This window comes from Aspergillus fijiensis, assembly GCF_003184825.1.
Source record: "Aspergillus fijiensis CBS 313.89 unplaced genomic scaffold BO72scaffold_71, whole genome shotgun sequence".
Taxonomy (NCBI): Eukaryota; Fungi; Ascomycota; class Eurotiomycetes; order Eurotiales; family Aspergillaceae; genus Aspergillus; species Aspergillus fijiensis.
In genome coordinates, this window is record NW_024469047.1 from 47,745 (window position 1) to 60,004 (window position 12,260).

General features: G+C 49.4%; 5 protein-coding genes and 1 non-coding gene across 6 annotated transcripts; all 6 read left to right on the forward strand.

The window, feature by feature from the left end:
* Nucleotides 1-190: 190 nt before the first annotated feature.
* On the forward strand, nt 191-2,192 carry BO72DRAFT_439191 (snoRNA-binding rRNA-processing protein ENP1). Its single transcript, XM_040943403.1, has 3 exons — nt 191-722; nt 793-1,037; nt 1,100-2,192. The coding sequence occupies exons 1-3, from the start codon at nt 351-353 to the stop codon at nt 1,968-1,970; spliced, it is 1,488 nt and encodes a 495-aa protein (XP_040796645.1). The 5' UTR covers nt 191-350; the 3' UTR covers nt 1,971-2,192.
* Nucleotides 2,193-2,455: 263 nt separating this feature from the next.
* BO72DRAFT_452478 (putative SNF7 family protein Fti1/Did2) lies at nt 2,456-3,596 on the forward strand. Its single transcript, XM_040945729.1, has 2 exons — nt 2,456-2,612; nt 2,731-3,596. Exons 1-2 carry the CDS (start codon nt 2,568-2,570, stop codon nt 3,313-3,315), a joined length of 630 nt encoding a protein of 209 aa, XP_040796646.1. The 5' UTR covers nt 2,456-2,567; the 3' UTR covers nt 3,316-3,596.
* Nucleotides 3,597-3,895: 299 nt separating this feature from the next.
* BO72DRAFT_t273 lies at nt 3,896-3,968 on the forward strand. Its single transcript has one exon. It is a non-coding gene; the product is annotated as a tRNA-Lys (tRNA).
* A 48-nt stretch (nt 3,969-4,016) lies between these two features.
* BO72DRAFT_452481 (uncharacterized protein) lies at nt 4,017-7,025 on the forward strand. The gene is made up of 7 exons (XM_040945730.1): nt 4,017-4,484; nt 4,547-5,032; nt 5,092-5,616; nt 5,688-5,826; nt 5,917-5,987; nt 6,039-6,112; nt 6,164-7,025. Exons 1-7 carry the CDS (start codon nt 4,291-4,293, stop codon nt 6,874-6,876), a joined length of 2,202 nt encoding a protein of 733 aa, XP_040796647.1. The 5' UTR covers nt 4,017-4,290; the 3' UTR covers nt 6,877-7,025.
* A 122-nt stretch (nt 7,026-7,147) lies between these two features.
* Nucleotides 7,148-9,313, forward strand: BO72DRAFT_388945 (3-oxoacid CoA-transferase; the record flags this gene model as incomplete). Its single annotated transcript, XM_040941744.1, has 9 exons — nt 7,148-7,436; nt 7,496-7,780; nt 7,870-8,056; nt 8,125-8,426; nt 8,480-8,559; nt 8,620-8,651; nt 8,714-8,831; nt 8,895-9,116; nt 9,179-9,313. The coding sequence occupies 9 exons, from the start codon at nt 7,148-7,150 to the stop codon at nt 9,311-9,313; spliced, it is 1,650 nt and encodes a 549-aa protein (XP_040796648.1).
* A 658-nt stretch (nt 9,314-9,971) lies between these two features.
* BO72DRAFT_389052 (putative MFS transporter) lies at nt 9,972-12,113 on the forward strand (the record flags this gene model as incomplete). The annotated part of the gene is made up of 11 exons (XM_040941749.1): nt 9,972-10,099; nt 10,162-10,317; nt 10,405-10,579; nt 10,641-10,734; nt 10,823-10,908; nt 10,969-11,099; nt 11,175-11,304; nt 11,364-11,460; nt 11,517-11,786; nt 11,846-11,930; nt 11,996-12,113. The coding sequence occupies 11 exons, from the start codon at nt 9,972-9,974 to the stop codon at nt 12,111-12,113; spliced, it is 1,470 nt and encodes a 489-aa protein (XP_040796649.1).
* Nucleotides 12,114-12,260: the final 147 nt, after the last annotated feature.

Here is a 12,260-nt window from a genome sequence, read left to right on the forward strand (position 1 = left end):
ACGGTCAGGGTCACGGGTACTGCCGGCATTTTCCTAATCCGAATGAGGTTTAGAAGCAACCAATCCCCATAATGGAGGGGTATGGGCGGTAGGTTTCAAATTGAGCCACTCATGATACAAGTTTAAAGGCGGTCAGACATGAGAATGGCAGAAAAAAAAAATAGAACCGCATGATCTTGAAATTCACACACACATTTGTCAAAGGATGATTTAGAGGCGAATAGCATTCGTTTCATGCATCTTGTCCTGGCGGATTGATGGAATAGAACTTTTAACCTGATTTTTTTTCTGAACTCAGACGAATCCTAAATATACAAGGTTGCTCTAAGGGGTGTCGAAAGTGACTCAACATGCCTAAAGCAGCAGCATCTCGCTCCGTCGCTGCCCGCCGGCACAATCCTCTCGCCGAGGATATGTTAACCCCAGCTGGTCACTTAAGAACCCAAGCAAGCAAAAAGGCTAATCGCAAATCCCGTCAAGATGAGGAGCAAGAAGATGGCGAAAGATTCGTTGATGCGAAAATGTCTAGCAAGATCCTGCGCATCGGGCAGGAATTGGCAGAGGAGGATGCCGCAGAGCAAAAACTCTCGATGGGCGCAACAACAGACAAGACGAATACTGCCTTCGACTTTCAGTCTCGGCTAGAAGACGAAGAATTTTTGTCGGATGACGAGAGGTTTCAAGATGAGCAATGGGACGATGTGGAGGAAGTCGAAGAAGTGGTATGCTACCTCGGTTCTTTCTATTTTCCTAGGATTTCGAAGGCTGTATATATATTGACTATACCCTCAGGAAGTTGATCCTAATGATCTTGACATGTTTCACAAGTTCGTTCCCGGGGGGGATGAGGATCCGATATTCAACCCTAGTGCACCGGGGGCCGAAGGTCAGACCACAAATCTGGCGGATTTGATCCTTGAAAAGATCGCAGAACATGAAGCCAGACAGGCTGGCGAAGGTGGGCCGTACATTCAAGGCGGAGGATTGGCGGAAGATGCTGTTCAGATCCCCGCGAAGGCGGTTGAGGTTTACGAGAAGTGAGATTTCTATGCTCAAGCTGCTTTACATTGAACTTTTTGAATGCTAATGAGAAACCCAGAGTCGGTATGATTCTCTCTCGCTACAAGTCAGGCCCCCTTCCGAAACCTTTCAAAATTCTCCCCTCTGTTCCCAACTGGCCGACTCTTCTCTCGATCACACGCCCAGAATCCTGGTCTGCCAACGCTGTTTATGCCGGTACAAGAATTTTCATATCCTCTAAGCCTGCAGTTGCACAGGAGTTTATCTCGACAGTACTGCTCGATCGTGTCCGTGAGGAAATACATGAGACCAAGAAGCTCAATGTCCATACCTACAATGCAATGAAGAAAGCACTCTACAAGCCCGCTTGCTTCTTCAAGGGACTGCTGTTTCCCCTAGTTTCCAGCGGAACATGTACTCTTCGCGAAGCCCATATTGTCTCCTCCGTCATTGCTCGAGTCTCGATTCCGGTCCTGCATTCGGCTGCGGCTTTGCTTCGTATGTGCGACCTTGCCGCGGAACAATCCCTGCGATCTCTGGAGAGTACTGGTGCGGTCAATGTCTTCATTCGCATCTTTTTGGAGAAGAAGTACGCACTTCCATACAAGGTCATTGATGCGCTTGTCTTTCACTTCCTGCGTTTCCGCGCGAACGACAACGCAGACGAGTCAATGATGATAGATGGGCCATCCCGTGACGCTAAGGCTTACAAGCTTCCTGTCTTGTGGCACCAGTCATTGCTGGTGTTCGCTCAACGCTACCGTAACGATATCACCGAGGACCAACGAGAGGCTCTCCTTGACTTGCTCTTGGTTCAAGGGCACAAAGACATTGGACCCGAGGTTAGGCGCGAATTGCTCGCCGGTAGAGGAAGAGGAGTTGTTTTACCTGATTCTGAACGGCAAGGTGCAGTCGATGCCGGTGATGATACGATGGATGTCACATTATAGTCTAATCGCCACGAATTCATGTGTCGGGAATGGCTCATCCCCTTGCATTTAGCTGTGACATGATCAGGGTCGTGACTGGCATTGGCGTTATTTGGGACAGTCGAATTTGCGCATATATTTGTTCTTTTTTGTTTGCTCCCGGCTCTTAGAGACATGAACTTTTCTCCGGTATTCACGAAATCATATTCAGTTTTTATATTAATCAAGACGACAAAGCTACATACACACGTTGTAAATAAAGTAGTCATTTCAGTAGACATACATCAATTTGAAGAACCATATGAATGTTGCAAACTCAATACACGACCAGAGCAATTTTAGTGGCCAGAGATCGATTCTACTAGACTTGCATGAGTACCCAGCCTGCTATTCTTCTGCATTTCTACTGTGGTGTAGCTACTTAAAATCCGTAGTGAAAGTGCGGTGATACGGCATTCGGGATGACGTTGCCACGCTAAGTCGCCGCCGCGCCGCTATCGTTGCCCCTTCTGAGAAAGTAGCCTATTCCGTCCTCCTAAAGCGTCGGTCATTTTGGCTTTGTTTCTTCTCAATACTTCGAAGTGTCAATTTTTGGTGTTAGCCTACTCACTGCCCAACATGGTTCGAAAGGACCCGATCTTTGAGGCTCGTACCAATGTCAAGGTGTGTGTGTGTTCTCTGTCCCGCAGCAGTGATAGCATTGCTATCTCGCTGCGACCAACCGCATTTTATGCCGAAGCTTCCACCTTAACTCACGCAATATTCTTGTTACAATTTGTAGCTGCACTCCAATCGCTTGAAAAAAGAGTCTGCCCGTGCCGAAGCGACGTTCAAATCTGAGAAGGCGAAGGCCGACAAGGCAATGAAAAATAGAGAGTTTCAAATCGCTCGCATTCATGCCGCATCTGCTGTACGTGAGAAGAGAAGGCAAGTGACTCTCCGAGCCGAGGCTGCTCGCGCAGATGTCATCATCAACGAACTCAAGGCAGCACAAAGTACGCGAGATACCTCCCGGACTCTTGCCTTAGCTTCAAGGGGGCTGGATGCGGCTTCGAAAAGTGTCAACCTAGAGAATCTGGTCTCACACGCAAACAATTTTCTGGCTCGCTCCGAGGATTTCAAAATAGCAAGCAGTGCCATAGAGGATGTCGCCCAGGGTGTTTCGATGCAGGAATACGGTGCGGAGGGTGAGGCCGATGTTGATCGCTTGATGGAACAACTTGCAGACGATGCCGGCGTAGATCTGCGCATAGCATTAGAGCAAGATGCTGCTCCTCGTGAGGAAGTCAGGGATCAGAAGCAAGTTGACTCGGAGCTGGAGGACGGTCTGGGGGCTAGACTAAGAGCTCTACGGGCAGCAAATTAGATGTGACTCTGTATGGTCTATACTCCGTTTGTTTTGTTTTGCTCTTGTGTCTTGAACTTTGAGCAATATGTGTTGACGCGAACACGGTGGAGGCAAGTGGCATTTTCATTATTACTGGTCAGGCTTGTTGTTCAGATTGCTGCTTTGGGTGTTGACCGGCTGCTTCTTATTTCATCTTCATCAAGCGATATCCTAAAGGGCTTCGACACAGAGCATATGGCACGATGACCTGTCATATATCAATCAACAACTAGGCCATACAATCTAATTCATGGGCGAGCCATGTTTACTTACTGATTCATTTCGATTCTCCAATTAGCATTAAATAGGTTTAATGCTTGGGACCTCCTCTGGTGGTATACACTTACATTCCAGGATATCTTCAGGGGTTTGATCGATCGCAGATTCGCTTCAACACCCAAACAAGTGGTCTAGCATAGGCTGAAAGTTTCTAAATGACTTCCGTTTACCCGAGCTAACGAACCGACTACTAAACATGACCTGCCTGCAAAATGCTCGTGGTTATTGTGGCTTGCAATGATTTATAAACTTATTTAGACGAAATTCGAAGCATGACGTAGCCGGGCTAGCTCAATCGGCAGAGCGTGAGACTCTTAATCTCAAGGTTGCGGGTTCAACCCCCGCGTTCGGCTTTCAATATCATCCATTTGTTTTTTCCGATCTCCGTGGCTGAGCTGTTGACTATATCTAGCACTCATTTTTTGTACATCCCCCCTCCCTGACCCTTGCTTCTCCTACAGATTGCACCCCACGCTCGAGGTGAGACCTGTGGATTACCCAGAGCAGTGTGCAAATACAACATCGCTGTTACTATCGCCCTGCCTGTTGGCATCCCTCAGATCGGGGAGGAATGCCGTGTCCCTTCATGAGCGTCCATACTGCCTGATGGTGACATCCGCAGATCACACACATATATATCTGCTTCCCAACGTACCCCCCTTCCGGGACATCGCAATGGATAATCTATCACCCCCTCTTGATACACACCCGATGTCGCATTCTCGACAGGCAGCCTGCATGAACTGTAGGAAAAGCAAAGTTCGATGCAATCGAACCAAGGACGAAACATCCTGTGATCGATGCAGGCAAGCCGATGCGACATGTGTGATTCCGAGTCACCATGTCGGTCGACAGAAGGGTGTCAAAAAGTGCGCACCATATACATCTACATGACTTGCAATGACAACAAGTACTGACACACTAATGTCAGTAAACGTAAAGGACTGGAAAAGGCACTGCATCAGGTTGAGCAGGCTATCAAGCGGCCCCGGGCCGAGGGTGCCCAAAACTTGATCTCGAACCTTCGGGGACTCCTCGACAACATACAAGGACAAAATCCGCATAGCAAGACGGAGGATTTATCAGAGGAACCCGCTGGATCGTCTATTGTATCAGCCGCCGAGTACGACAACCCGGGAGATGGCTTGTCACTGGATGATGCAGAGAACCCCCTGCAACTGCTTGCACGTGCTTCCGACTTACAGCTGTCACCAAGTGACATGCGTGGTGTATCGCGATTGACATCGTCGACGCTATTGCAGCCATCGGGAATCTACAACGTCGATGACGGCGACACTATGGCCTCAGCCACATCATTCTTTATTCCCACCAGCGCAAGCTTGGACACTGGTCCCACGTTGGATCCCATTGAGCTGGGGCTCGTTACGCTCGATGAAGCAGAGTCGCTGTTCTCATAGTATGTCCAAAGATAAGCTCGGTTCTTTTTCAACCACCGGAATCACTAATCCCGTCCAGTTTCTACCGCAACCTCGCCCACACTCGATGGGGTCTCGACCCTCTGATCCATAGTGTGTCATTTGTCCGTTCGCAGTCTGCGTTTCTGTTCACCTCGATGATGGCTGCAGCGGCGTTGTTCTTGCCCTCAGCCGCGGCAATATCGAAGAGACTGTCTAGACATCGTGCATTCCTAGCCCATGATGTCATCACTCAGCGGCATCGATCAGTCGAGATAGTTCTTGCTTTCATGGTAAATGTCCCGTGGATGGACCCCGGAAACCACTTAGGGGATGACGATACCTGCATTTACATCGCGATGGCTCTGACTGTTGCATTGGATCTATCTCTGAACAAAATTGTACTGCCCTCAACAAGCTTCGACAGCAGTCTTTTAAAACGACTTGCCAAAGCTGAATGCATCGATGCAAAGAGAGCACTGCAGATGGACGGCTTTGGTGACGTGACTTCAGACTCTGTATGGGGTCGTAGGCTCTTGCGACGACGCGAGAGGGCGTGGATTGCACTCTTCGTACTCGAACGAGGGTAAGATCTCTTATTTTGAGGCGATACAGAGGAGATCAGTTGCTCTGCAGTATTCTAAAAGGTCTCTACAGTGTATGCCTTGCCCGGGGAAGAAATTATACGGTGCCCTCAACAGCTCTCATTGAGAACTGTGATCAATGGCACCTTTCTGACATCGCCGACTCTCGTGATGGTCCAATGAATTCCATGGCCGTCCTCCGAAGGAATCTGGTGAGTTGAATTTCCCTGCTCTGGACCGAAGCCGCGCAAGGCCACTATGAAACGCTTCTAACAGAAACAACATCATACCTCGCCTACTAGGATGAGCTTTTCAAAAGAATAAGAGCCGAGTGCGATAAATCCACGAAAACTGGCTCGGGAGCTGCTGAACTGTGCGCACGATTGACGAGTTTCGGAGTATTCAAGCTGATCTCGGTATTCAGGATAAAACAGCACATTGAGAGTTTCTACGGGCAATGGTATAAGGCTTGGACACCGGCTATTGGCGAAGGCCAAGGTAAGCAGCCGTCGCCACCTTTTCCTCAACAGGAGCTAAAAGTTTATCAAGCATCATCTCTTCCACCGTATGTTGAGATCTTGGTTATACACACGCAGTTATCGACATATGGGGGCGTGATCAACCATCCCACAGCGCCACTCGACGTGAAAAGGTTTTTCCGTGCAGCGGGCCTCTCGTCTGCGTTGAATGTTCTGAGGGCAGCCATCCAGGGTGAGTCGCGGTTGAAGTCAATGCCGAACAATACTGTTATCATGATTTCGTTCGCGGCATGCTCGGCATTGAGTTTAAGTACCATGCCGCCAGATAGCAGATCTAGCCTGGCCCCTAGCGTGCGAAATCTGGTTGAAGAAACTGCGGCGGTTCTGGAAAGAATAGGGGCTGTCCCAACCCACAGGAACGGAGCCTCGGTACTTTATGGAAGGTTTCTGCGAGAGCTTATTCGGCGCTCTCCTTCGAGCTTGCAGCCTGAAAGAACCCCTGAAATCCGACCGCTAAACCAGGCTGAAAGGTCTCAGCCGCCAACCACAGTAGACTCATATGAGCCAGTCATCAGAACACAGGAATCATCCTCATTGCCCTCAATGTTCTGGTCTGAACCGATCCAATTCTCCGCCATGTCTGACGATCAGATTATTGATGCCGTCAACCAAGTGGACACAGCCTTCGGGACGTTTGTTCCTGGTATTCCTATGGATGACTTGACGCATTGGGAATGGCTTGATGTTGGAAGCAACAATGCGAACGACATTAGCAGCATATAATTCATTGCTCCACAATCCTGTTCATTCTCGCTATATTCAAACAAACATTTTTACTCACAATTCGTAGCTTATCCCAGTTCTCCCATTGATCGATTACATCATTGGGGCATGATCCACATGTCGGCGTTCAGAAGTAGCGCCGAACGCCGAAGGGTGCCGACCTTTCCAAGTTGTTTTAAGGGCCAACGTCTTCCTGTCCCTCTCCTCGCGCCAACTCGAGAGTCAAATCAACGCTTGTGCCAACCAGAGTAATAGGCAGAACATCTTGGCTATGGCCACACTCAGAATCTCGACATTCGCTTTGTCGCGGAGGACAATCGTCGCCGCGCGGCCGCAACCCCCTCTGCAATTGCGACAAGTCAATCCTCGGTCCTTTCTAGGTAGTAATAAGACTCGGGCTTCTGCTCGCTTTTCGACAGCCAGGGATGAGACCTACTCACAGGCTTCAAGGATCGATCGTGGGGCCTCAAAACTGTTCGGAAGTGCAGATGAGGCAGTGGCCGACTTGAAGAGCGGGTCAACCATTCTCAGCTCGGGATTTGGCCTCTGTGGTGTTGCAGGTAATACTAGCCATAGTCCTAAAGCCTTGGCAACATCGAATGACTGACCTTGCAACTAGAAACTCTGATAGCAGCGATTCACCGCCGAGGTGTGGACAGTTTACATTCACTAACTGCAGTCTCCAACAACGCAGGTGCTGCTGGAAAAGGCGGGCTTTCAACGCTAACACAGGCTGGGCAAGTGAATCGGCTTGTCCTCTCCTATCTTGGTAACAACAAGGCATTGGAAAAGAAATATCTTTCGGGTGAAATCTCGATTGAGCTCACACCGCAAGGAACACTGGCTGAGCGGCTACGCGCTGGTGGCGCTGGTATTCCAGCCTTCTTCACCCCCACAGGTGCACGTATGTCTCATCACGTCAATATCTCCCCAAAAGTACGCCAGGTTCGAACAATGGCTACTATGTGAACTTCACCGACTTACATCGTGTAGATACCCTGCTACAAGATGGAGCGATACCCGTTCGGCTGGATGCGCACGGAAAAGTGCTCGAGCATGGCAGACAACGCGAGACCAGGGCATTTAATGGCAAGACCTATCTGATGGAGACTGCACTGACCGGAGACGTGGCAATTCTCAGAGCATGGAAGGCCGATGAGGCAGGAAATTGTGTGTTCCGGTAAGGATCATTCACCACGATTATTCCCCAAGGGCACTTTATATACTGAACCTCAAAACACAATTTAGGTATACTACCAAGGCATTTGGTCCGATCATGGCCAAAGCAGCTACCCTGACGATTGTTGAGGCAGAGCACATCGTCACCGTGGGCTCGATCGACCCCAATGATGTTGATCTTCCGGGGATTTTCGTTGATCGGATTGTTCCCGCTACTGAAGAAAAGCACATCGAAATTAAGAAGCTGAGATCAAGCAATGATGAAGGCGCCGGTGCAGCTGTCAAGGGTGCAGCAACGTCCCAAAGAAATCGCATCGCCAGGAGAGCTGCCAAGGAGCTTAAGCACGGTTACTATGTGAATCTGGGAGTTGGTAGGTGGTGTGGCGCAATATGTCTCACTGCAAGTGTACTCATGATTTTGAAGGAATCCCGACCCTTGCTCCCTCATTTCTGCCGCGTGATGTGAACGTCTGGATACAGTCCGAAAACGGTATTCTCGGCATGGTAAGAGATCGCTTTCGACTACACTTTCAGCAAAGCTAAGATGACTAACTTCTATAACAGGGCCCCTATCCCACAGAGGAAGAAGTGGATCCGTAAGTGGTTAACTCCTGATACAGGTAGCTCACGTTCGGATTTCTCACCCGACTCTTTCTAGGGACATTATCAACGCAGGAAAAGAGACAGTTACCCTAGTTCCGGGAGCTGCCACCTTTGATAGCACCGAGTCGTTCGGCATGATCCGTGGGGGCCATGTGGATGTCTCCATCCTAGGAGTATGTGTCGACTACCCTCGTCCATCATTGCCAGAATACTCCCACTGACGCTCTTATTTCAAGGCTCTACAAGTCAGCGCCAACGGCGACCTGGCAAATTACATGATCCCCGGTAAAGTCTTCAAGGGAATGGGCGGGGCAATGGATTTGATTTCCAACCCAGATCAGACCAAAATTGTAGTAGCTACCAGTCATACAGCAAAGGACGGATCGCCCAAGATCGTATCTCAATGCAGTCTCCCTCTGACGGGAGCAAACTGCGTTAGTACAATTATCACAGATCTGGTAAGCCCGCAAATCTCCGGCTCCTGGGACTCTAGGTTAGCTAATGGGTGTGGTGTGATTAGTGTGTGTTTCAAGTGGACCGGAAGAAAGGGGAGCTCCTGCTGACAGAACTTGCTCCGGGAGTGGAAGTTGAGGAAGTGAAAAGCAGGACCGGAGCGAGCTTTGCGGTCGCAGACCACCTGGAAATCATGGAGTGATGTGGTGGTAGCGCCTCCGGTCATTTTACGATTGTACTGTACATACATAATCCTCAGGTTTCAGTGTGAAAAAAGAGAAACTGTCGCACGGTAACCAGAATTGCATGCCGAGGCGGATCGCACTTGCAGCAACCATATCCGGGGAAGAACTGTAGAGGGCACGGAGTACGTAGACCGTGGACCTAAAAACTGCGGGGGAAAAAGAAAGGTAGGTGGGTCGGGTGGAATCCCTTCCTTTAGGTACAGTACTTAGTAAGTTACTAACTGCGACTACCTACTGTACCTAGTATTATACCTACCTGTACCTACCTATAGTACTATAGGTACTAGGTAGGTACTTAGTAGATCCTTCCTCTATAAGCGGCTGGAGTAGCTACCTAGTCCGGTATCCCTTTAGGTAGGTACTGTACAGAACTTGGAAACTACTAACTACCTACTCTACTACTGGGTAACTCAACTCCCCTTGCATACTACCCTTCTCGCAGCCAGCGGTCTAGATTGCTTTTTTCCGACCACTTCCTCCTCTCTGACTGATCTCATCCCACCCTCGCTACTTCGCTACTCCTCTGACTGGACTGCTGCTGTTTCTACTGTCGCTATACTGTCGCTTCATGCACCATAATCCATGGACTCAGCACCCGAAAGTAGTATGCAGAACATGGATCCTCTTCAGCCGCAGAGTAAAGACCACGAACCCGCCAAGCAGGAACTTCTCGTGGAACAAGGCCGTGACGACGAAGAACATCAGCGATGGATACGGAATCTCTTCTTCAAAATGGACTGCAGGTTAGAGCCAATGATTTTTATCATCAACTTTTTTCAAGGCCACCAACGCGTGCTTCTTTTAGGCTCCTGCCGACCTTATCCGGTCTCTTCCTCTGTTCTTTTCTCGATAGGACCAATGTAGGCAACGCCAAGATTCTGGGCCTGGAGGACGATGTCAACATCAGTGGCCATCAGTATGATATAGGACTGACGGTATTCTACATCATGTACATCTGCAGGTGAGACAGGCCAGATACACTATCAACTTTTTCCTTCTCCACTCTTTCTGGTACTAATTCGGTTACGTTTTGTGAAACGTCGATCAGTGAGCTCCCCAGCAACCTGGTCATCAGAAAGGCCTCGCCCAAGGTTTGGCTGCCCTTTCTGACGATGATCTGGGGCATCTTCACAATGTGCTTGGGTTTCGTGCGCAACTTTGCTGGCTTCGTCGTTGTCCGAGCCCTCTTGGGGACTGCCGAAGGCGGACTACTTCCTGGAATCGTGGGTCCTGACTGGGTTTTTTTGTCTTTCTCTGGAGTAGACTGACTGATTCCGGCTCGAGGTCCTGTACCTGTCATTCTTCTACCGACGAAATGATTTGGCTTTGCGCATCGGAGTTTTCTATACGGCCGCTTCCCTGTCGGGGGCTTTCGGGGGTGAGTCAACAAACCGTGGGACGAAATTTTTGAGAGGCTTTTGATCCTTAATTGGAGTTATACAGGGGCCTTAACTAACAGGATGAAGGCCTTTTAGCGCGTGGATTAGCCCAAATTGGCCCTCGAGGGGGGCTTGAAGGATGGCGCTGGATCATGATCATCGAGGGCTTACTGGTGAGTTTTACTGCACCACGCACGGCAGTGAGTTGGTGTTACGTCTAATATGGAGCACAGACATTTTCTGTCGGCGGGCTGAGCTGTTTTCTGCTGCCAAACAGTCTAGAGACGGCATTTTTCTTGACTCCAGAGGAACGAGCATTTGCTCTCGAAAGAGTCATGCTTGACACCCCCTCAGTTGAGTACGCGTAAGTCAGGGCTGCCCTTTCAATTCTACGAGCCAGCATTCCCACCCACCTGGAGATACTGACTCTTGAGATTAGGACGACGGAGGATGAGCGGGAGACTCTCAAGTGGACTGAGGTGCGACGAGGGCTTCTAGACCCACGAATGTGGTTGTCTGCCACAGCCTACTTCTCAATCTTGTCAGGTCTGTACTCATTCGGATTGTTTGTAAGTGACCTATGTTCTCGGCTCTTTTCTACTAGGGCTAAGCCTGCTACAACGTCTAGCTCCCAACCATCATTGAAGAAAGTGGTTTTGCCCGAGATCCGAACCAAGTACAATTCTGGACCGTTATACCATATGCTGTTGCCACCGTCGTGACCGGTGAGTCTTTGAGCATGCATCTTTCGGTGTCTACCACAAAGCTGAACCGTGCTTAGTGGTTGTGGCTGTGGTATCGGACCGGTTACAGCTACGCGGAGTCGTGATGCTTTTCACATTACCGGTTGCCATAGCTGGATACGGAGCAATTGCCAATATATACTCGCCATCAGCCAAATATGCAATGACCTGTCTGATGGCCACTGGATTGTATAGCAGTGTACCATGCATCTTGGTCTGGAATTCAAACAACTCTGCAGGACATTATAAGCGTGCCACCACGTCTGCCATGCAGCTAACCATTGCCAACTGTGGAGGGCTTCTTGCTAGTAGGTTCCTCTCCCTATGTCGTAACAGCAAAACTGGAATCGCGCTCATTATAAAGCAGCTTTCAACTACCCCGACCAAGACAAACCCCAGTATCATCGAGGACACACAGTAGTTCTGGGACTTTTGGTGTTTGCATGGTTCATGTGAGTTGGGCGACTAGATCTTGGAAGCCAGGGGATGATTGCACGGAGCTGATGTGGAGCCGCAGGATCTTTTTCAATGTTTTATACTGTGCCAAGATCAACCGGGACAAGGCACAAGGTAAGTATGCACAATATGCCGGATGCCATGATGACCGAGATCCTGCATTCAGAATGATGCTATAGCCCGTGTAAAACTTTTGAGTGTCGGTGTTGAGGTGATCGGCCGACCGGCGACAGAAAAATCGAAAAGCCAGCCAGAAGGCCGGTAAATCAACTCTTTGACTGCTTTCACATACCTAGTGATTAGACATACATGGATATGATCGTCAT